Here is an 18,165-nt window from a genome sequence, read left to right on the forward strand (position 1 = left end):
CATCGTGTTCGATGCGTAACGGGCGCAATGGAATTGCGTTCGGAAAATGGTGAATGCTTGATTTATGAGCGTCATAGAAAGGATTGGGAATACGTTTGGAAGACATTTTTCAGGCGTTGCGAATGTGAGGGTTGCGTACTCAAGGAAGTGTGTTGTACGCCATCGGACCAGCGATAGCGATTAAGTAGTCAAGCCCAAAATTGTGCCCCTGTATGTATTGATCAGTAGCACAAGGAGAAAACATGATCGAAACCTAGTCAGAGTTCTTGCGAAAGCATAAAAGCGGAAATGAAACTGAAGGAATATACTAGGCTGTTCAATAAATTCAAAGCCTCGATAAGAAAAACACATTTGTAGTGTTGGAAATTCACTTTGTTATACAGTATAACATCCTTGAACAACAACACACTTACAACGTTCCATCGAGACTCCAACTTATAAATTCCATCCCTGAAGTGATAATCTGCTAGGACTTCCGAATATGCTTCCGCAGCTGTTACGACATCATCATTTGATGAAAAACGCTTTTCACGCATGATTTTTTTGGGTCTGAAAACGATGGAAGTCAGATGGATGAAAAAAAGGCTCTTAGCAGCACCCTCTGTTATCGACCATACGAACTTATTGAACAGCCTAGAATAGGCAGAACTGGAGCTTCATTGTTATTCACGTTTGATTGGCGATTAATTTACCAATAGGGCACTTGTGATTTGAACCTAACAATACCCTTTTGTAAAGAGTTAAATATAAAAACTCCGAGTAGCCGAGTGCCGAGTAGCTAGGCGAAAACGGCGTTTCATTGAACCGTAGCCAGATTGGAACCTTCCAAAGTTAAACAACGTTGTTCCAGGCGGATTGGGGAGCCCTGAAATGAAAGACCCTACGAAGTTCATCTTAGCAATCGTCGATAAGTTTGTGTTCCGTTTCATATTTATAGTCGATTACGCTTGCTTCAGTGAACCAAATAATTCCAATACAGCTTTAGCAGCGTGGGCAACTTTTGATCTTTGCCGGAATTGGAAAGGTTTCCCGTTTCGAGATGCACCAGAGTAAATAACGCAACTCTAGCATGGATCGTTTGCGTACCTTTCATGCTGCCTTCAAAGACTTTCTTTTCGTCGGATCATTTCGGATAGTTGCTGTGGTTTTCGTGCGGGATATCCGTTTTCTTTCAAGTGTACCCTGAGGTACCTCATATCAGGTCAGTGCGACCGACGCGAGTTGTGCACTAGTCCTTCAGTTTTCTGGACCTATCCAGGTTTCCGGACATTTTATTATCCGTTTCCGGCGCACCGTTGTTTACTGTTGCCTTCTTGGTGAGATAAGCGTAAGCATTTTCTACCTAGTGCTAACTGTAACGGAATGGAGGTTTTCCTCAGTTTGTTCGCGATAGTTTTAATGGCTTTGGCTGAAATTGATTAATGATCGATTTTTTGTTCGACTTTGTTAAAATAAAATAACTTATTCATAAAAGAAACACACGAACAAAGGTGCGAAAACAATGTTTACGTTTTTCATGTCCTATCCATGTCCTTTCATCTCCTAACCAACATAACTCCTTGGGCCAAAACGATACTCAACGATGCAAAACTAATCATGAATGGACTAACTAAATTTCATGCCGAGGGCAATCATTCGATTGGGTTCCCGTACGGAAACCGTCCGATAATCGGGAAGTTAGTCGCTCTCGATTCCGCGCAGCTGATACAATTTCGATCAACCCTCGAGAGTTCTGCATCGACAAAAGTCTCCACCGGGATTCACCGGCACGGTGAAAGACCTTACGAAATGTCAAAACCAAATCATCGGAGACTACGCCGTAGTTGATGTCACCCCAAGTCACTGAGGCCATGAATCAAATCGGAAATAACCGTTTTTCGCGAACAGTTTCGCAGTTTGGCGCCGATTGGACTCGATTCGCGTGGACGCGAATGACACAAATTAATTTACGCGGATCCACGTTCCAACGGTAAGAGCATGAAGTCCTCAAATCGTCACCGCCACCAAAAAGCCGGCCCGATTTGAAGGTTCATCAAGAGCACACTGGTGTTTCGGTGTTCCGCTCGTCTTTTTTCGGGGAATTATGAACAGCCAGCGGCCTACAGGTCTAAGGACTCCGACATTGAGTGACTGCTCGATAGACGTTGAAGTGTTTTGGCGAAGGACTGGCCATGGCCGGCAGTGGAGGCCACCACCGGGCCGCTTACCGGTGCGCGGGGCACGTTTAGGAAATGGTTATTGATTTTCGATTTCGAAGGCCGTTGGTCCTGACCGCGCTTCCCCTGCGACTTCCAACGACTTCATTCATTACGGCCATCAATTTCTAGCTCACCCCGGAAAGGTGAGCGCCACTCGTTCAATGTCATCGCGGCTGGGGAGGATGGCCACTGACGTCAAAGCCCGCCGTGCCAACGTCCGGTGGAAACACGTGCGATCCTGGGCGGAGTCAGGGAGCGATTGCGCTCTCGCCCTTCCCTTTAAGCCCTTGGGCGAGGGCCGAGGCTTTTTTGTTTTGTTCACCCAATTTCCGCTCAAATCGATCGGAAAATCCGTCTCACTTAAAAATAAGAATCTATTTTCTTCCCGCCCTGCTTAAAGCCTTTGGGGCACCTGAGGGCGACTTTACGCTTCGATAGCGCCGTAAGCGCTACTTTGACCCTTCAATGGTAGCGGGAACTTTTAGGACTTGGCCCAAGTGCCTGGGGTAATTTAAATAGGTTTTACAATGTGCGGTCTAGCTGTAGGTTTGATGTTACAAATTTACTAGCGTTTGCGATGCTATACTTTTTTCTTAATTTACTCAAATAAAGGAATAAATCCAGGAGTTCTCCAGAAGTTGAGGTCAACTCATACACAATTGCGGAGACAACTGCGGGCCCTTATTGTCTCTTGCAATCATTACCTGTCCACCTACATAAGTGGTGATTATTTGTAAGTCTGACTAAAATTTATGCTGCATCTCTTGGATAGATTTCTTTCTTTTGTAAGATCTATCAAAAAGAAACCCGCTCTCAAGGGTGGAAAGACCGCACAGTAACAAGTACACTCTCTCTCTAGAGCAGATACTTTCTTCCTTTCGGAGACTGATTTAATAAAAATGTACTCTACAAAGTTCTGACCAGCCCAACGTTCTGTCGCTTTTGTAGTCGTTTGCTCGGCGCAGGGAGATTGTCATTTTTACCAATTGTGTTTCACGCTAAAATATTCCATTCTTAAAGGATGTCCAGGATGAACGCCGCATTCCTCTTCTCTGTGATTTACAACATTCTTTACGTCCAACCTTCTGCTCCCATTTTGCTTCGATTCGAAGGGGTTTTCTGCCTTTTTTGTTCCACTTTGAACAAAACTGACGAAGAAATAGTATATTTTTAACTCAATTATTTATTCAGCCCCACATTCAGCCGCGGTGCGACCCGTGAATTGTGTTTCTTCACAAACAGCGAATCCATGCTCCGCCCGTGTCGATCCGTGTTCCGCGGAAATCTTCCGTCCAACGTAAATAAATGAAAAACCCGCCCCATGAGGCGCGACCGACCACCGAAGCATCGGGCAGGCCGCGATGAAATGATAACATTGCGGTTTTTTCCCGGAAGAAAGTGCAACGCGGAGAACACGGAAAAAGAAAACACTCGTTTCGTGTGTTTCGTTCTGGGTATTCCGTTTACCGGATCAAACCGGCAGAAAACTGGAACGCCGAGCCGAGACGGGGCTCGATGGAGACGCCTGGTGGCGCGTGAAACTATCACGCGGAACGGACGCGAGCACGTTCGCGGTTTATGAGCTTAGCAAAGCACTTTTTGCGCGACATGTACAAACTGCGACGCCACGAGGCACATGGCCGTAATCCTTCACGCCACACGCTGCCGGCTGCCGCGGAGAATATTCATTCTTTACGGTGCTTCCGTGCCGCCAAAGCCGACGACGACGGCCGACATCTGTTCGCTCGATGTTGCTGTTGCCGGACGAAGCTTGTCTTCACACATGGCAGACGGAGAGGGACCTTCTGGAAAACGCTCCGAACCGTGTGTGAGATGCGTCAAATTTGCGGGGCTTAAAAATACTCACAACTACCTCGACCGAATTCTGTAATCTGACCAACAGCTCTATAAAATAGCATAAAATAGCTGGAAGTACGCAAATGGCGGTCGGAAGTTCTTCAACCACTTGCGGTACGTGGTAACGGCACGCTCAAGTGTTTGTTGGTATCAAGTTTCATGCCAACCAAACCAAACCGAACTTACTGTGGGTGTCTCCGCGGTTCCGCCGCGGTTCGTTGTTCGATTTCGATTTGCGCTTCATTTGTGAGCAATGTCAATAAAATTATCGATCGATCGAACTTGTATCGCTGGTACTGGGAAACTGGTTACATGACTATACTAACAAGATTCGGAATAAATTACACTTGTCGCCCAAGCGCAGGACACGTGGAAGAACCGCTGTTCATTGAATTACAATCTCATTTGCGCCAGAGGTACAGTACTTATGCAAAATAGTAGTGGAATAAACGTATACAGGTGATCAAAAACGTAGGCTCGTAAGTTGCATTATTTAACAGAAAACGACTCCATTACGATGACAAAAAATGTTGATTACTCATGTTTCGATTAAATTTTGGAACGAAAACGGGGGATTAATTACCATTGCCCACTTATCCATTGTTCAACATCATTTCAAACAATTGAACCAAATTTAGTTTGTTAATAATCAACGTATTTTTATAAAAAGCCACAGCAACAACCGGACAAGGATATGTAATGATGTCTGCTACTTCAACTTAACTGAAAAAATTTATATGATCGGTATGAACAACAGGGAAACAATAAAATACCGTTGGAAATGTTAAATTGGAGCAGTAAACTCTAGAAATGATTCCAGATTTAATTCAATGTATATGATGCTTGCTTTATGCACTCTCATACAGAGAGCTTTACGCCATCATTCTAATGTATTTCATAACTAATGCACGTTCGCAAATCGCACCACATTTCATCTCGAACTGCAAACTATCGACAGAGCAAATCGTACCGATAAATAACGGAAATTGTGCATCCAACGAGTCCTTATTCCCGGTTTCCCGGTTCGGAACGATGCATAATAAAAACGGGGCCAGCACAGTGGTGCCTTTTCTGCCTGTTCTCCGCCAGGATAAGAGTACCCAGCGCAGCGATAAATTCGACCTACCACACCGATCCGCATCCCCGCTGTAATTGCCAACCTTAGTGTGATGGGAGAGAGTCAAGACATAAGGACCATATACGGCGGAACTGCCCGGTAGGGCATCAGCACACTACACTACCTAATGGCGACGATGTACCGACACAGCATGCAAACTACGCGCAGATCCGGACAGACGATATTGGGTTTTTGTTTTGCTGGTATTTTAATCTCCTGACAGCGGGCGCATACGTGGCTGCGATGCGACTAGATGCTGTGCCGCATGTTCCGCGTGGCATAAAAATATTAAAGAAAGGTTCCACCTCGAGAGTGTACACTTTAAACGCACGAGACGCAGGTCGGAACGGACCCGCATGGTACTGTGGGCGGTGGTAATACTTGAAGATGAAATTGTAAGCCCCTTCACGATCCTACACAATACGTGTTCCCAGGAGACTGGTGTCTTTCGTCTGTCAGGGCCGAATCAGGAGCATTGCTCTTACAGATTGAAGTAAGAACATAAACCCTTACAATGCAGCATAATTTGCACGCGACACGCGGGCTTTTCGGCACGGCCCAGTGGCCAAATACAATCCCGAAATCACCTCCCGGTAGGCTGGGGTTCACCCGGAAACTTCTCTTGTCGGTCGCTGAAACAATGGCAACAAGAGCATAATCATCATCGTCATCGTCTCCTCGTTCAGGAGCACATCTTGTCGAGCCGCCTCTTTGAAACACCTCTGGAGTGGCTAAAAATAGAAGACCCCGCCCGGGGCCGGCCTTAACCGCTCGCGGTTATGCAAAATCATGTATTATCGCACCCCAGACCGCCGGGGTTCACTGAACCCCGGTTTTGCACCTCTCTCATCCTTCTGCTGCTAGGAGAACGCGAAAAGAAGGGAGCATTTTACATCCCAACATAGAACAATTCGTTCGCTTCCGTACAGCCACCTACTACAACCATTTTTGCTCGCGAATAAATTGTACGCCCATTGTATTTGTCGTCCGCAATCAGTGGCCCCGGCATCGGCTGGCAGCATAATCCTCTCCCCAGCCCACAACCCGCCAACGGAACAACGGCCATTGATTGTCGAAATCAATGCTCCCATTTGCATGTCAGTTTCAGGTGCCTTTTTTATTGTCAACCCTTTTGGAAGGGTTCGGAAGCCGGCCAGACCAAAGTCAGTCGCTTCATTCATCGCTTCGATCACTTCACCAGCCCGGAAGTGGTTCCGGGAAACGCACGCCCCGCCCCGGAGGTTACGCGATCCGAGTTGAGTAATTTTTCCGCTTCAGACATTTTACATCCATTAGGTGAATCCGAAAGTGATGCCCTATTTTTGCTCGGAACAGTATTCTCAGTATTCTAAGGCAGTTGTTCACATCGTTTATTGTTCCATAATGGTTTCAGCAGCTCCGAAGATTCATTGCTCAGACTTTATTCAGGCAAGATACAGCGATACTAGCAACCGATTTTAGTATGACTGTTCCAAAGCCGTTCTTCATTTGTTAACCATGTTGCGAAACATTTTGTTTCTCGAATACTTGTGAGTCCGGCGAGTCCTAAGTCTATCTATCATTTAAAATCTATTTCTAAATCAGCAGCAGAGAGAGATAGAGACAGTGCATCAGTTATTACACGAGTTTCTTCTTTTATCTGGCTCCAACCACCGAGCGGTCTTGGCCTGCTTCAGGGAAGCTAAACCCCAGCGAGTAGACAAGTTTAGTTAAAATAAATAATCTTGGGGATAGATCCCAACGTCACAATGAATAATAAACTTCATATGCGTTTCTTCCAAACGGCCAGACTGTAACCAAAGTAAACTTTTTGAATGTTTTATGTCGTTTGCGTAATGCTGTGCGTTAAAAACGATTTTTTAGAAACACAGACAGATGGACTCAGTTTTTGCATTGCGAGGAAGATTGTGCATCAGATTTTCGATATCGTTTCATGATAAATTTGACACAAACTCGATCAAAGTCGTTCCGCAACCACTCCGCGTTGAAGGCTATTCCGAAAAAGAATTTCTCGGAACGTTTCGTAAATTGGAATAAATGTAGAAATGGGACGTTAATAAAAATTCCTGTAAGTGGTCTACATACACTGCTGCTATTGAATAATTGAAAATCGAAGCTTATAGAGTCGTAAAGCAATGTGTTGTAAAAAAGAATTCCTGAACGATGCTAATCTGTTCCAGATTGATGTAATGGATTTTTCTTGTTTTTTACTTTCAATTAACGTAAAACAACCAACAACACTCTCGGATTGGCCAAATACCGCTGAGCTCAGGAGCGTGGTGTGTCCCGGCCACCACATTCTCCATTCGGCCCCGTTGTCGCTTTGGTTGAAAAATTCATTTCGCCGTCTCTCCTTCCGAGAGGGTGCATTCGGAACGCTGCAATCGCTGCAATCGAACCGTGAAATGATGGTGTCGCGTTGAAATATTGCCTACAACAGCTCTGCCGTCCCTCACCCTTGCTGGCCGGGACTCTGGCTGGCCGGGATGTCTGGGATTCGGGATTGAAGAAGGGTTTTTTTCTCTGTTCCATCCATTCACTAGCATGAGGGGGACCGTTTGCCCAGCATGTCTGGTCTGGTGGAACATCCCCTCTCATCAGGATTTCGGTTACGTCAGGAGCACGACACCCGGGGGAAAAAGGATTATTACCGAGCTGGGCTGGGCTACCGGGTTTTGGTCTACGTTGCATTGACGCAGGACTTATCCGTCGCCAGACTACCTCATTGCACGAGTGTTTGTGCGTACGTGTATTTTTGCCCCCGGGTGTGGAGGTTTGTCAACAGTCCCTCTCACGCAAGACCCAGCCCCACGCAGTCTGCAGGACCGTTCCGGGCAACATCAACGCGGTGACAAATATTCACCGACGACTATCGGATTTTCCACCCCCGGCGGAACTGGCGGGAAACACGCCAGACGAGCTGGCACCGCGGCACGTCCGGATGTCTGCGTCTGCAACCCCTCATCAGCGAAGAAACGGGTCTGCCAGACTCCGTGGCCCCCTTCCTTTTTGGGGTGACACGTGCAAGACACAACCACGACCAAGGGCGCCGAAGCCGCATTGGTACGCATCACATGCTTCGTGGGCCATTTGTGTGGCTGCACCGACCCGGCCTCTCGGAGGGATACCCGGTCCCGGCCCGCCGGCGTAAGGTGCAAATGAGCAACGGAATCAAACGAAGCGAAGAGGGCACCCAACAACGACGGCCGGTTTTTGGTGGAATTTAATTCATGCTTTTCCGAGCCAGTCCAAGAGCGGGAAAAGTTATTCAATGTAATTACGCTTCATCGAGGCGTCCGAGGGTGATGGAAATACCTACGATCGGGCAGCAGACGCGATTTAGGGGAAAAACCAGCCTCGGGAAGCCAGAGCGTCTAGCGTGAAAAGAAGCAGCCGGCCAGCCATTTGCTAATTTAAAACGAAGGACTAATACGCAACAATTCAGACCGGCTACGGGAGGCCAGCAACGCTGTTTTTGTTAAATTATCTATTTTGGGCTTTGCGCTCCGCAAGTCGCGGAGCATCGCAACGCATTATCAGCATGCAAATGGATTCCCCACAAAGGAGGGCAAAAGTGTAAAAAGCAGCGCCACCGAGCAGCGCAGCTAATGCTACTGATGGAAGTTAATGCTTTCAAAGCCCGCCATTTAATGGAACGCCGGTTCGACGCCGCGCACCTACGGTGCAATTGAATTTAATCGAATTTTCCTTCCTTTAATGGCTGACAGACGGCGTATCCGAGCCGTGGCAGGATCGCATAAATAGTTTTCCCTCATGGGAGAGATAGCGACGCAAAAATGGCGTGAGATAAAAAGGGTCCCAACAGACCCGGCTTCGTAGCCACGACTCAACGAAAAAGAAAGAATTGGGTTTTCCATACCTGAAGCGGCGGAAAATGATGGCGCAGCAGAAGCGATAAGGAAGCAGAATTAATGGTAAGAAAATTACGTCCGATGGCGCAACGGCTGAAACAAACAATCCATCAACCTGGTGGTAGTAAGCTACATACATTACCGGGCCCGGCGATAGGATTTTCTGACTAAGAACTCAAGGCGTCATTTCATGGTGAAGCTATTACTACAGCAAAGCAGTCGTTCAATTATTTGCCAATTACGTCATAACATCATCGAGAGCCGCTGTCGATTGTGTCAATTACAACGTTCGGCTGGCTCCAGATTTGACACTGTTGCGGCGGCCCCATTTCTGGTTCCAACGCTAATGATAAATGGCATGTGCACAAGCAGAACTAGCTTCAAATGATTACCTTCGCCAGGTGCGCCCTAACGAATCGCTGCAACGTGCCAGGAACGTCAAATTACATTACCCAAAACCCACTGAAAGCAGCAAAAGCAGTGGTTGAACGTGTAATTTTTAAATCTTATCAACACATTAGATCGAACATTATTACAACCCGGAGTCCAGGTTCGGCAAAAACAGTCAACAGTAGTCAAACGGAGCACGGAATGTCTTCACGCTTCAAAGGCGACGTTGGCGGAACGAAAGATTTCGTTCCGGGTTATTTCGTTCCAAAACTTAATTTATTTGTTCCAGGTGGTCAGGATTTGGTGCAAAAGTTTAATTACCTCCGCTACTAACCTGGACCTGTGCAACAATGGCCGCGGGCAGAATGACCAGGCTAGGCAATCCTTCCGCGTGTAACTGGCAGTAAAATTATCAACTTCATCGCCGGCTCGGCGGCTCAACCTCCTCTTACGTAATCCAGGACCAGGTGGACGCTGGCTGCACTCAGGGGACACGTTCCAGGCACCGCAACCGTTCCCCGTTCCGAGGAAAGGATCGGTTGACCTCAGTAAAGGACAACAACCGGAAAGTTCGCAAACCTCCGATCGATAAAACCAATTCTCAGTCTCCTCACCAACCAACAGCTGCGGGCCGCAGGACTGCGACCATCACGGACTTGCCACCCGTTTGGACATTGGATCGCGGGATGGTTTTGGGTTCCTGTGCCGAGAATCGGGATTGCTTGCAAGGTGAGCTCTCCGGAAAGGACTGCGTCGGAAGATGAACCGTACACGGCGAGAGAGAGAGAGAGAGAGTTTGCAGAACCAGAGCTCCACGGGTCCAATTTCGAGCAACTATCTTGCGGTGGCTACCGAACAGGATACGGCTACCGTAGGAAGTTTGTTAACAAATATCTTAACACACCCACCGGTCGAGCCGCTTCTTGCACCGGGTACTCTGTATCCTGTTGCTACCTCGACCTCGGCTCGGTCTCCCGCGGTGTGCGGAAATCAAATTGTTTTCCGAACCTCATAATTTAACGATGCCCAAGCCCCGGGGGCGGAAGCCACCGAGTAGGAAAACCGGTTTAGTGTCCGCTTCGGTGGACATCGCCCGGAAAGCATAGACCGGGCCCAGAGTTCCGCCATTCCGCGCACCGTGCCCGATTGGCGCCCGCAAATGAAATCATAAAGTTCATTGCCAAATTCATTTCCATGCTCGCCGTCGGTCCGGGGGTTCGGGGAGTTAACATCCGAAGTTGGTGTGCGAAAGTGGAAAGTTTTTAGTGCGCATTTTATTGTTTCACAAATGCAGAAGCTTTAGCAGAAGCTAAAGCAGCGAAGCGGAATCGAAAATGATGACGGCATTAACCACTCAGTCGGGACGGTCCACATTAGAATCGTTCAAGAGTTATTTGTATATGTGTTATTAATAAAGATATTTGCCCTTTACCAAATTCGGAGCCACTTAACCCAATAATCAACTCTATAACACAAACATTCTGTGTGGTGAAATAAACCGATAAGAAAATCGAAGACAACAAACTTTGGTTCATTCCAAGCTAAAAATAACACAATATGGTGATAACTCGGAGAACGTCACCGAGCAGCGATTACGGTTAAGGACCACTTTCTGATTCAATCAAGTAATGAATCGAGGTTACGGCCGAATTGCCGATTCCGTAATGAAAGATGCAGAGCTGGAGCCAAACTTGACAAAGCTTCGATGGAATCGATAAGATCGCTGCGAGCAGAATCGATCGGCCGAAGTTGCCGGAGACATATTTTGGTTTTGGCCTAGAGTAGCCCACCCAGTACCACCGAAAAGCTCCTTCTGCTGTTGTCCTTCTGTCTGAGGCATTATTTACATTTCGTATTAATCGAGGTCTAGGGTGTTAGCGAGCCGCCGCATCCAAGGCCGATTCCTGTCGTCTGCGTCTGCAAAATTGAAAGAAAATAACGGACCAAACCCACGGAACGCTCAACGGTTCAATTGGTTCGTTAGCGTCTTAAGCGTCCTCGGTCCGACTTCTTCACACAAAATCTGCGGGTCCAATCTCGCCGACATCATCATCATCGTCATCATCGTCATCTTCGTCATCGAACATCGCGCAACCGACTCTGGTGACGAGGAATGATCTAATATTCTACTCTACTCTGCAAAACCCACGAAACCGCTACGGAAGCATCAGATTTTTGGGGGCGAAAATGTCTTTTCAAAGTAATCTGCCCCTGCAAGTCAAAGCCCGTGTCACCGGATCGGATTTTACCGGATGTTTATCGCCCGAAATGACATTGGGCGGCGTCGGCGGCTTTTCAGCGGTCGTCCAGAAATCGGGTTTTGATTTTGATGGGTCGAGATTTAGAGGCGGACCAAGGCGGATGCCCTTTAGGGCCGCTAATTTTCTTACGCCCTCGGCACCATTTTGCAAGGATCATTCTATTACGAGCCCATCTCGATGATGAATGATTTCGCGGCCCTGACAGCGAACGTCAAAGTTGACCAAAGTTGCCGTTGCTTACCGCTTTGGCTTGCGGTCCACGAGGCCCGGGCCAGCTTGGTGAATGGGAAAACTTCAAAGTCCACAACATATTGTGATTTACTGCCAGCTGAATCAACAGTTTAACGGTTCGAGTTTAGTTGCCTCTTGATAGAACGGTCCAGAACCTCGCGCTTTTCGGTGTTCTATCCCCGTCAGCCCAGACATCGCGATCCAATTGGCACACGGACCCAACCGGAATGTGTTTACTGTAAGTTGAGCTCCTTGAAAACTTTTCCAGACCCCAGGCACCTCAAGTACCATTTGTCAGCGCGCGCGAGAAGTAACTGTTGTGATTGAAAGACGTCATAAAAACGATAATGGTTATTTATAAATACACAAAGTGCGGTCCTTCTGCGCCAGTTCACGGGCCGGGCCGGGAATGGTTGTGAAATCGATACGATGGCACGCGGTCTCGCGAGAGGCGCAGGATCGATGGCGGCACCCTGTGGCTTCAGCCGGTCCAGGTGTTTAATGGGAAGCTAATATTGGAGCCCGAAGCACGCAGCAATAAAAGGAAACCTTTTTAATGACGCAAACCCTACAGCCGGCTCCAATCGACTTCCATCGTGACGGGCGGTGACAATAGTAGAATTATTGACCGAAACCAAGTGCTTCAAAAATTTCATCCATAATGAAGCAATCATGTCGTCGGTTCGATCGATTCATAGCCCTAGCCATCGATGGGCCGTAGTAGCGTTGATTATCATTTTTGCGAAATAAAACCCGCAGCTGGCTGGGGGAGCTTTCGTGCGATAATTTGACAGAAATTGGTCAAAAGCATGACAGCAGGAGAAGTAGTCTCGATATTGCATAAATTATGCCATCATGAGTCGTTTGGTTTTTGAGAGATACTTTAGATACTTGTTTCGCTGTAAATATCTTGGCAACAATAATCCAATGAAAAAGTCAAAGAAAGTTCTCACCAAACGACAGAAATATTTAAAAATCGTTTAACAATTGTAGTGAAAATTCATTTTCAAGAACAAATTGGCATGGTCCAAAACATATTAAACCATATGCATTTTAGTCGTTCACCGAATTTCGCCAATAAAACGAACACCAATTGAGGTTTCAACATTTTCAAACACCGATCTAGAAATGTCAAGAGAATGAATGCTTGAAATGGCATCAATCCCTCTTCTATAGAAGCTATAAGCATTTGAAGTCTAAGCTTCAGACAGACGAAGATGAATTGATTTTTGCTATATATTTTTTTCTGCTGTGCAGTTGATGTCAAAATTAAACGTAAAATTATTCAAACGCTGCTAAAATAGTGAGGATGCTTAATTACCCTTAGAAAAGTGTTAAATAATGACGACTTTTAGGACGAATTTTAAGTAGTTGAACTTGTTGAAGTTGAAGTTGAACGAAACCACGGGAATCCTTTAAGAAAAATCAAAAACGCTTTCACTCAGGCCACTAGTGGGATACTCACGGTTTGGTGTTCGTAAGAACGCGCATCTTACGCAATACGCTCACCAACACATGCTTCCCCGACGGGCGACGAGCAACGGGTCCGGCTAACGCGGCCCACGATGGCTCGGTAAGGATATTTTCCAATTTCCATATTTTTACAGCTCGTTGTCCGATGCACGAACAACGGCCAACGCCATTAGTGCGCAGGTGTTTAGTGTATGTGTGCGTGTGTATGTGTGCACTGGTCGGTGGGTTATAAATAAACACCGGTACACCACCGGAGTCACGGGGCCCCTTACGTTCGTGCGTGCTTATGGCGGCGACTGCTTCAGATCGTCCTCACCGACCTCTGGGGCCGATTTCAGGACGATAAAGAACAAATTTACATAAGTGTGTCTATGTGTGGTGGGAGGGAGGAGGGGGCAGAACGTCACCGTTTGGAGCATAAATAACGAAAAGGACCCTTCGCTACATCCGTATGGTTGCCCCCCGTCGGCGGCTGGAACATTAGTCAAGAGGAAGAGGATTTTATTTCCCGACGACGTGTTTAGGATCCGCAGCGCGGGTCGGGTTGTCGGAGAGGGTATACATCATCCAGACCCTCGATCCCAGGCGTCCCAGACCCTCGGCGACGTCAATCGTTACAAAGTAAATCGACACCAGAAGCAGCATGTATCGGTCGGTTGTCGACATCGGTGCGAGTGATACGTGATGGTGCAGCAAATGGCGCAACCAGGATATCGCATACACCGGCCGGGCACAAGGATCTTCTTCACCCGTACCTTCGCCGGCCCCCAGTCGGTGGAAGGATGCTAAATTAAAACCGATTCATAACCGAGCGGATATCTATGAATAGATTTTCCGATCGACCATCTCATCTCTCATCCCTGGTGCTCTTATCCTTGTGCCATCATTACGCGACACGGCGTAGGGAAAGACCTGGCAAATGCTCGTACAACGCTCAAGTGTCAGACCGTTGCAAAGGGATGAAATTTGTAACAATGGCCAGCAGCAACAGTTGCATGCCGAACGGAGACGCTCCCGACAACGACTTTGCTCCGAAGTTCGACTAAAATATTGATTTAACGTTTGTGCTCAGAAATTTGGAAAGTTCAGAAACAGTGCAGGTAACCGTAAAAAACGTTACTTGCTTCTATAAAAAGCATACATAACTATGATACGCACTTATCCATCGAAATCGTATAAAAATTAATGTACAATTAATTAACATAGAAATTAATGTGAAACAAAAACTGAATATTGAAAAGTCGATAAAACCACAAAGCAACAATCAGAACCAATACAAATACAAATACAAGTCAAACCAATGGAAGACAAAAGTAGAAACAATAAAGCATGATGATAAAATGAACAACACAACCGACCACTGGAGTATTAAAAAGTGCTTTGAATAAAATGGTAGCAGTATTTTGTACGCCAACAGTATGCGCTCGTGGCATCGCCGCAATCAGGGCTTCCATTGTGAGCCGGGACACAGCGCAACGTTGGCCACAGTGCGATAGCACAAAAGGAGCCCCTGGAGGACTATTACCACTACCGGGCAAAAATTGGGTTAATGTTCGTCTGACTCTGGCCCGATCCGGGTGCTGTGTGTCCGGACGGCCGAAAAGTGCACGTTGCATTACGCATGCAGCAGTCGAGCAATGTTAGCAACAAAAATGGATTCGTCTCCTCACCCCGGAGGCACAAGAAGTCGGGTCGTTGTTATGAAGCCTCCCTATCAGGTTCTTTGCCATATCATATTCAGCCACGGTTTCAGTGGTATATTACTGCCCCAAAGCCATAGCAGTGCAGTGAAGTTCCGGGACCGGAACGTGACTCTTCACCGCTGCTGGCCAGATTGTAGCGAGTGTGTGCATCGTAATGCGCTCAGCCACCGATAATCCCGGAGCGAATTACGGAAATCCTATTCCGATTTTCGGAAAATCATGTGACCGGCCTAAAACGGGGAAGCGGGATTTTTTTAGTGTGCATAGAGCAACAGAATGCGTGAATGCGCCGCATTCAGCACGAATGCAGAGTTTATGGAGAGAATTTAAGGCCCTCGTGATTTGTCGGTACCCGTGTGTGTGGTGTCCTATTAAATAAACCGCATCGCCATTGCCATTTTCCAATGTCACGTCGACGGTTCGGTTCGCGGAGAAAGGACCACCAGATAGTAGCGGCGGCGTGGAAGGCAAACATTCCGAGGCTATTCAGGTCAAATCGGAGCCTTGGGAATGAAATTTAATAAAGCATCAACAATCGTCGACATAATGATTTTCCGCTCTCTCTCTCTCTCTCTCACTTTGTGGCTTTCGTTGACTCCATTTGTTTGTGGCGAACAGAATTATGATTTTTTTTCTGGGGACTCGGGCACAGCAATGGTCAGCGGCATAAAGATAGGCTAATGAAATATTCACCAAACACAAAACAGTAATATAAATGACCAACCTTGCCAGATAGCGACGAACGAACCGCAATGGAACAAGTTATGCAACGTCACTTTCATACAGTCGAGAGCAACTCGAAACAAAAACGCAACTCGAGAGATAAAACGGCATAATTTCTCAATTGGCGTTCGGCAATGCATAAAGCAAGGACGCTTCCTAGCTACAGCTTTCCCAAATGACTTCGACTGCGCGCACCCCGACCGGTGTTGAGCCGTGCCAATAATAGCTGCTAAATATGTAATACATATTCACAAGATTCTTGCATAATTCATAGCCTCCGTTCGTTGCCGTCCCACTTTCCCGAGGTCCTTGGTCCAATTGCGTGGACTAAGCTACGGACTTGTTGAAAAGTTGCTTCTCATAAACTCCATTTGCTGACTCGAAAAAAGGAAAAACAATGGGGCGGTTAATGTTTAAAATCTTTCCATGTCGAACAAATTACTTCCATTGCTACGGAAGTCCGTTCCGACGAGCGCTAATGAATTTTGGATTAAACCAAGAAGCCTTATGTCTTAGAACTCAGATTCATCCACCTTGCGGTGGTAATTTTAAAGTTCTCCCCAATGATCAGTACATCATGCCTCCTACCTGAATGACCGTTTTCCGGGGTCCGTGTCCATGGTGCAACTGCTGGGGAATCGTACCGCCCTGCTGTAGGTGATGCTGCTGTTGCGGATGCGGCGGCGGCCCATGTTGATGTTGCTGGTTGACGATCGGTTGCAGTGGCATCGGCAGCTGCAGGGGCAGCTTCGTGGCCAGCTTGTCCGGCTGCGAGAGCGGATTCGTGTTGTTGGCCCGCACCAGGTCCAGCGCGAGCAACGCTTTCGGTCCACCGGGCGTGAAGTACACGCCGGCCTGCTGATGATGATGATGCTGTTGCTGCTGGTGCTGTTGGGCCACCATCAGCTGGCCGTGCTGTTGACCGGCAACAACACCCATGGCCGTGGCCGCAGCCAGCCCCACCACCGACGCCGTCTGCTGTCCACCGGCGCCGCTGGAGGCTCCCGAACTTGACTGCTGGTGATGGTGGTGGTGAGCCTGCGACTGATTGAGCACGATCGTCGCCGGTGGCTGCTGCTGCAACTGCTGGCTGCTGATCGTCTGCGTGAACGACTGCGATTGCTGCAGGTTCTTGTTCTTGTCCAGCAGCGGGTGGATCGTGTCGGTGAGCGGCGTCCGGAACGATGCCACCGTCGCCAGGTTGGCCGACTTGTTCTTGTTGTTGTTGTCCAGCTTCTTCTTGCCGTGCGAGGCCGCCAGCCGCTTCCAGGACAGCGCGTTGATGAACAGCGAGTGCTTCTTCAGGTTCTTCTCCAGCGCATTCTTCTCCGACAGGATGCGGGCACTGTCGGCGTTGTTGCTGTTGTTCCGCTCCTGTATGCTGTTGCCGTTCAGGTTGCCGCCCCCGATATGGTTGTTGTTCGTGCCACTGATGTTGTTGTTGATGTTGTTGATGTTCGCACTGCCGGTGATGTTGTTCAGCAGGTTGTTGTTATTGTTGCCACCGCCGCTGCCCCCGGTGCCTCCACCGACACCACCAACACCTCCACCACCGCCACCGACACCGCTGCCGCCAGTGCTACCACCGCCGGTGCCGTGGGCCGTGTTGTTGTTCGCGCTGGTGTTGTTGTTCTTGCAGTCGTCCTTACTCAACCCATGGTTGTTGTTGTTGTTGTTAGGCACCGTTTGAATCAGATTGGGCGGCTTCCCCTGCCCCACGCTCTCCCGGTTCTTCGCGTTGTTCAGCTGCTCGTACGAGTAGTTGTTGAGCGGAAAGTCGGCCGAGTTCGACGACGACAGCGTGCCGGCGCTGTGGTGGTGCGTCGAGTAGATCGGCCGACGCTCCCGTGGGCTAAAGCTCAGTACCGTGCCCATGTTGCTGCTGCTGCTGCTAAGAGGTTGCTCTGCCTTTGGCTTGCCCGGTCTTACTTCACTCTCCGGCAATCCCTCACGAATTAGCCTCAGTCCTTCAGTTCAGGCGGATCCTAAAAGATGACCCCCTTTTTAAGGTTATTATTTATACACCGAAGCAATCCTTTCTTCCAACGACAGGAACGCCTCATCCAAGTATGCTTCGTAGGGCCGTTTTAAGCAGTGCAAAAATCTACATGCGCGTCCCGTGGCTCCAGGGAGTTACCAATTTGGGGCGACTTCGGAACGTCCGACCGTTGTTCTGCACGGACTCTCTGCTGCTGATGCCGATTTTTCCTGTCACTGGCACGCGCGCGTATGAGTGACTTTGGCAAGGATCACTTGACGGTGTTTGTTCTTCCGCACACCCTCTGTGTGTTGATGTTGGTTACGTATATCTCTCGCGGATTACTTTCTCCATTCATGAAA

General features: G+C 48.0%; 1 protein-coding gene across 1 annotated transcript in view; it reads right to left on the reverse strand.

Moving 5' to 3' along the window:
- LOC131210814 (putative uncharacterized protein DDB_G0286901) overlaps nt 1-17,700 on the reverse strand; it is a 40,254-nt gene extending 22,554 nt beyond the window's left edge. The window contains exon 1 of the mRNA XM_058204107.1: nt 16,414-17,700. Coding sequence (XP_058060090.1) covers nt 16,414-17,700 — 1,287 coding nt within the window. The remainder of the gene's footprint in view (nt 1-16,413) is intronic.
- Between the last annotated feature and the right edge of the window lie 465 nt (nt 17,701-18,165).

This window comes from Anopheles bellator, chromosome 2 (assembly GCF_943735745.2).
Source record: "Anopheles bellator chromosome 2, idAnoBellAS_SP24_06.2, whole genome shotgun sequence".
NCBI classification, from domain to species: Eukaryota; Metazoa; Arthropoda; class Insecta; order Diptera; family Culicidae; genus Anopheles; species Anopheles bellator.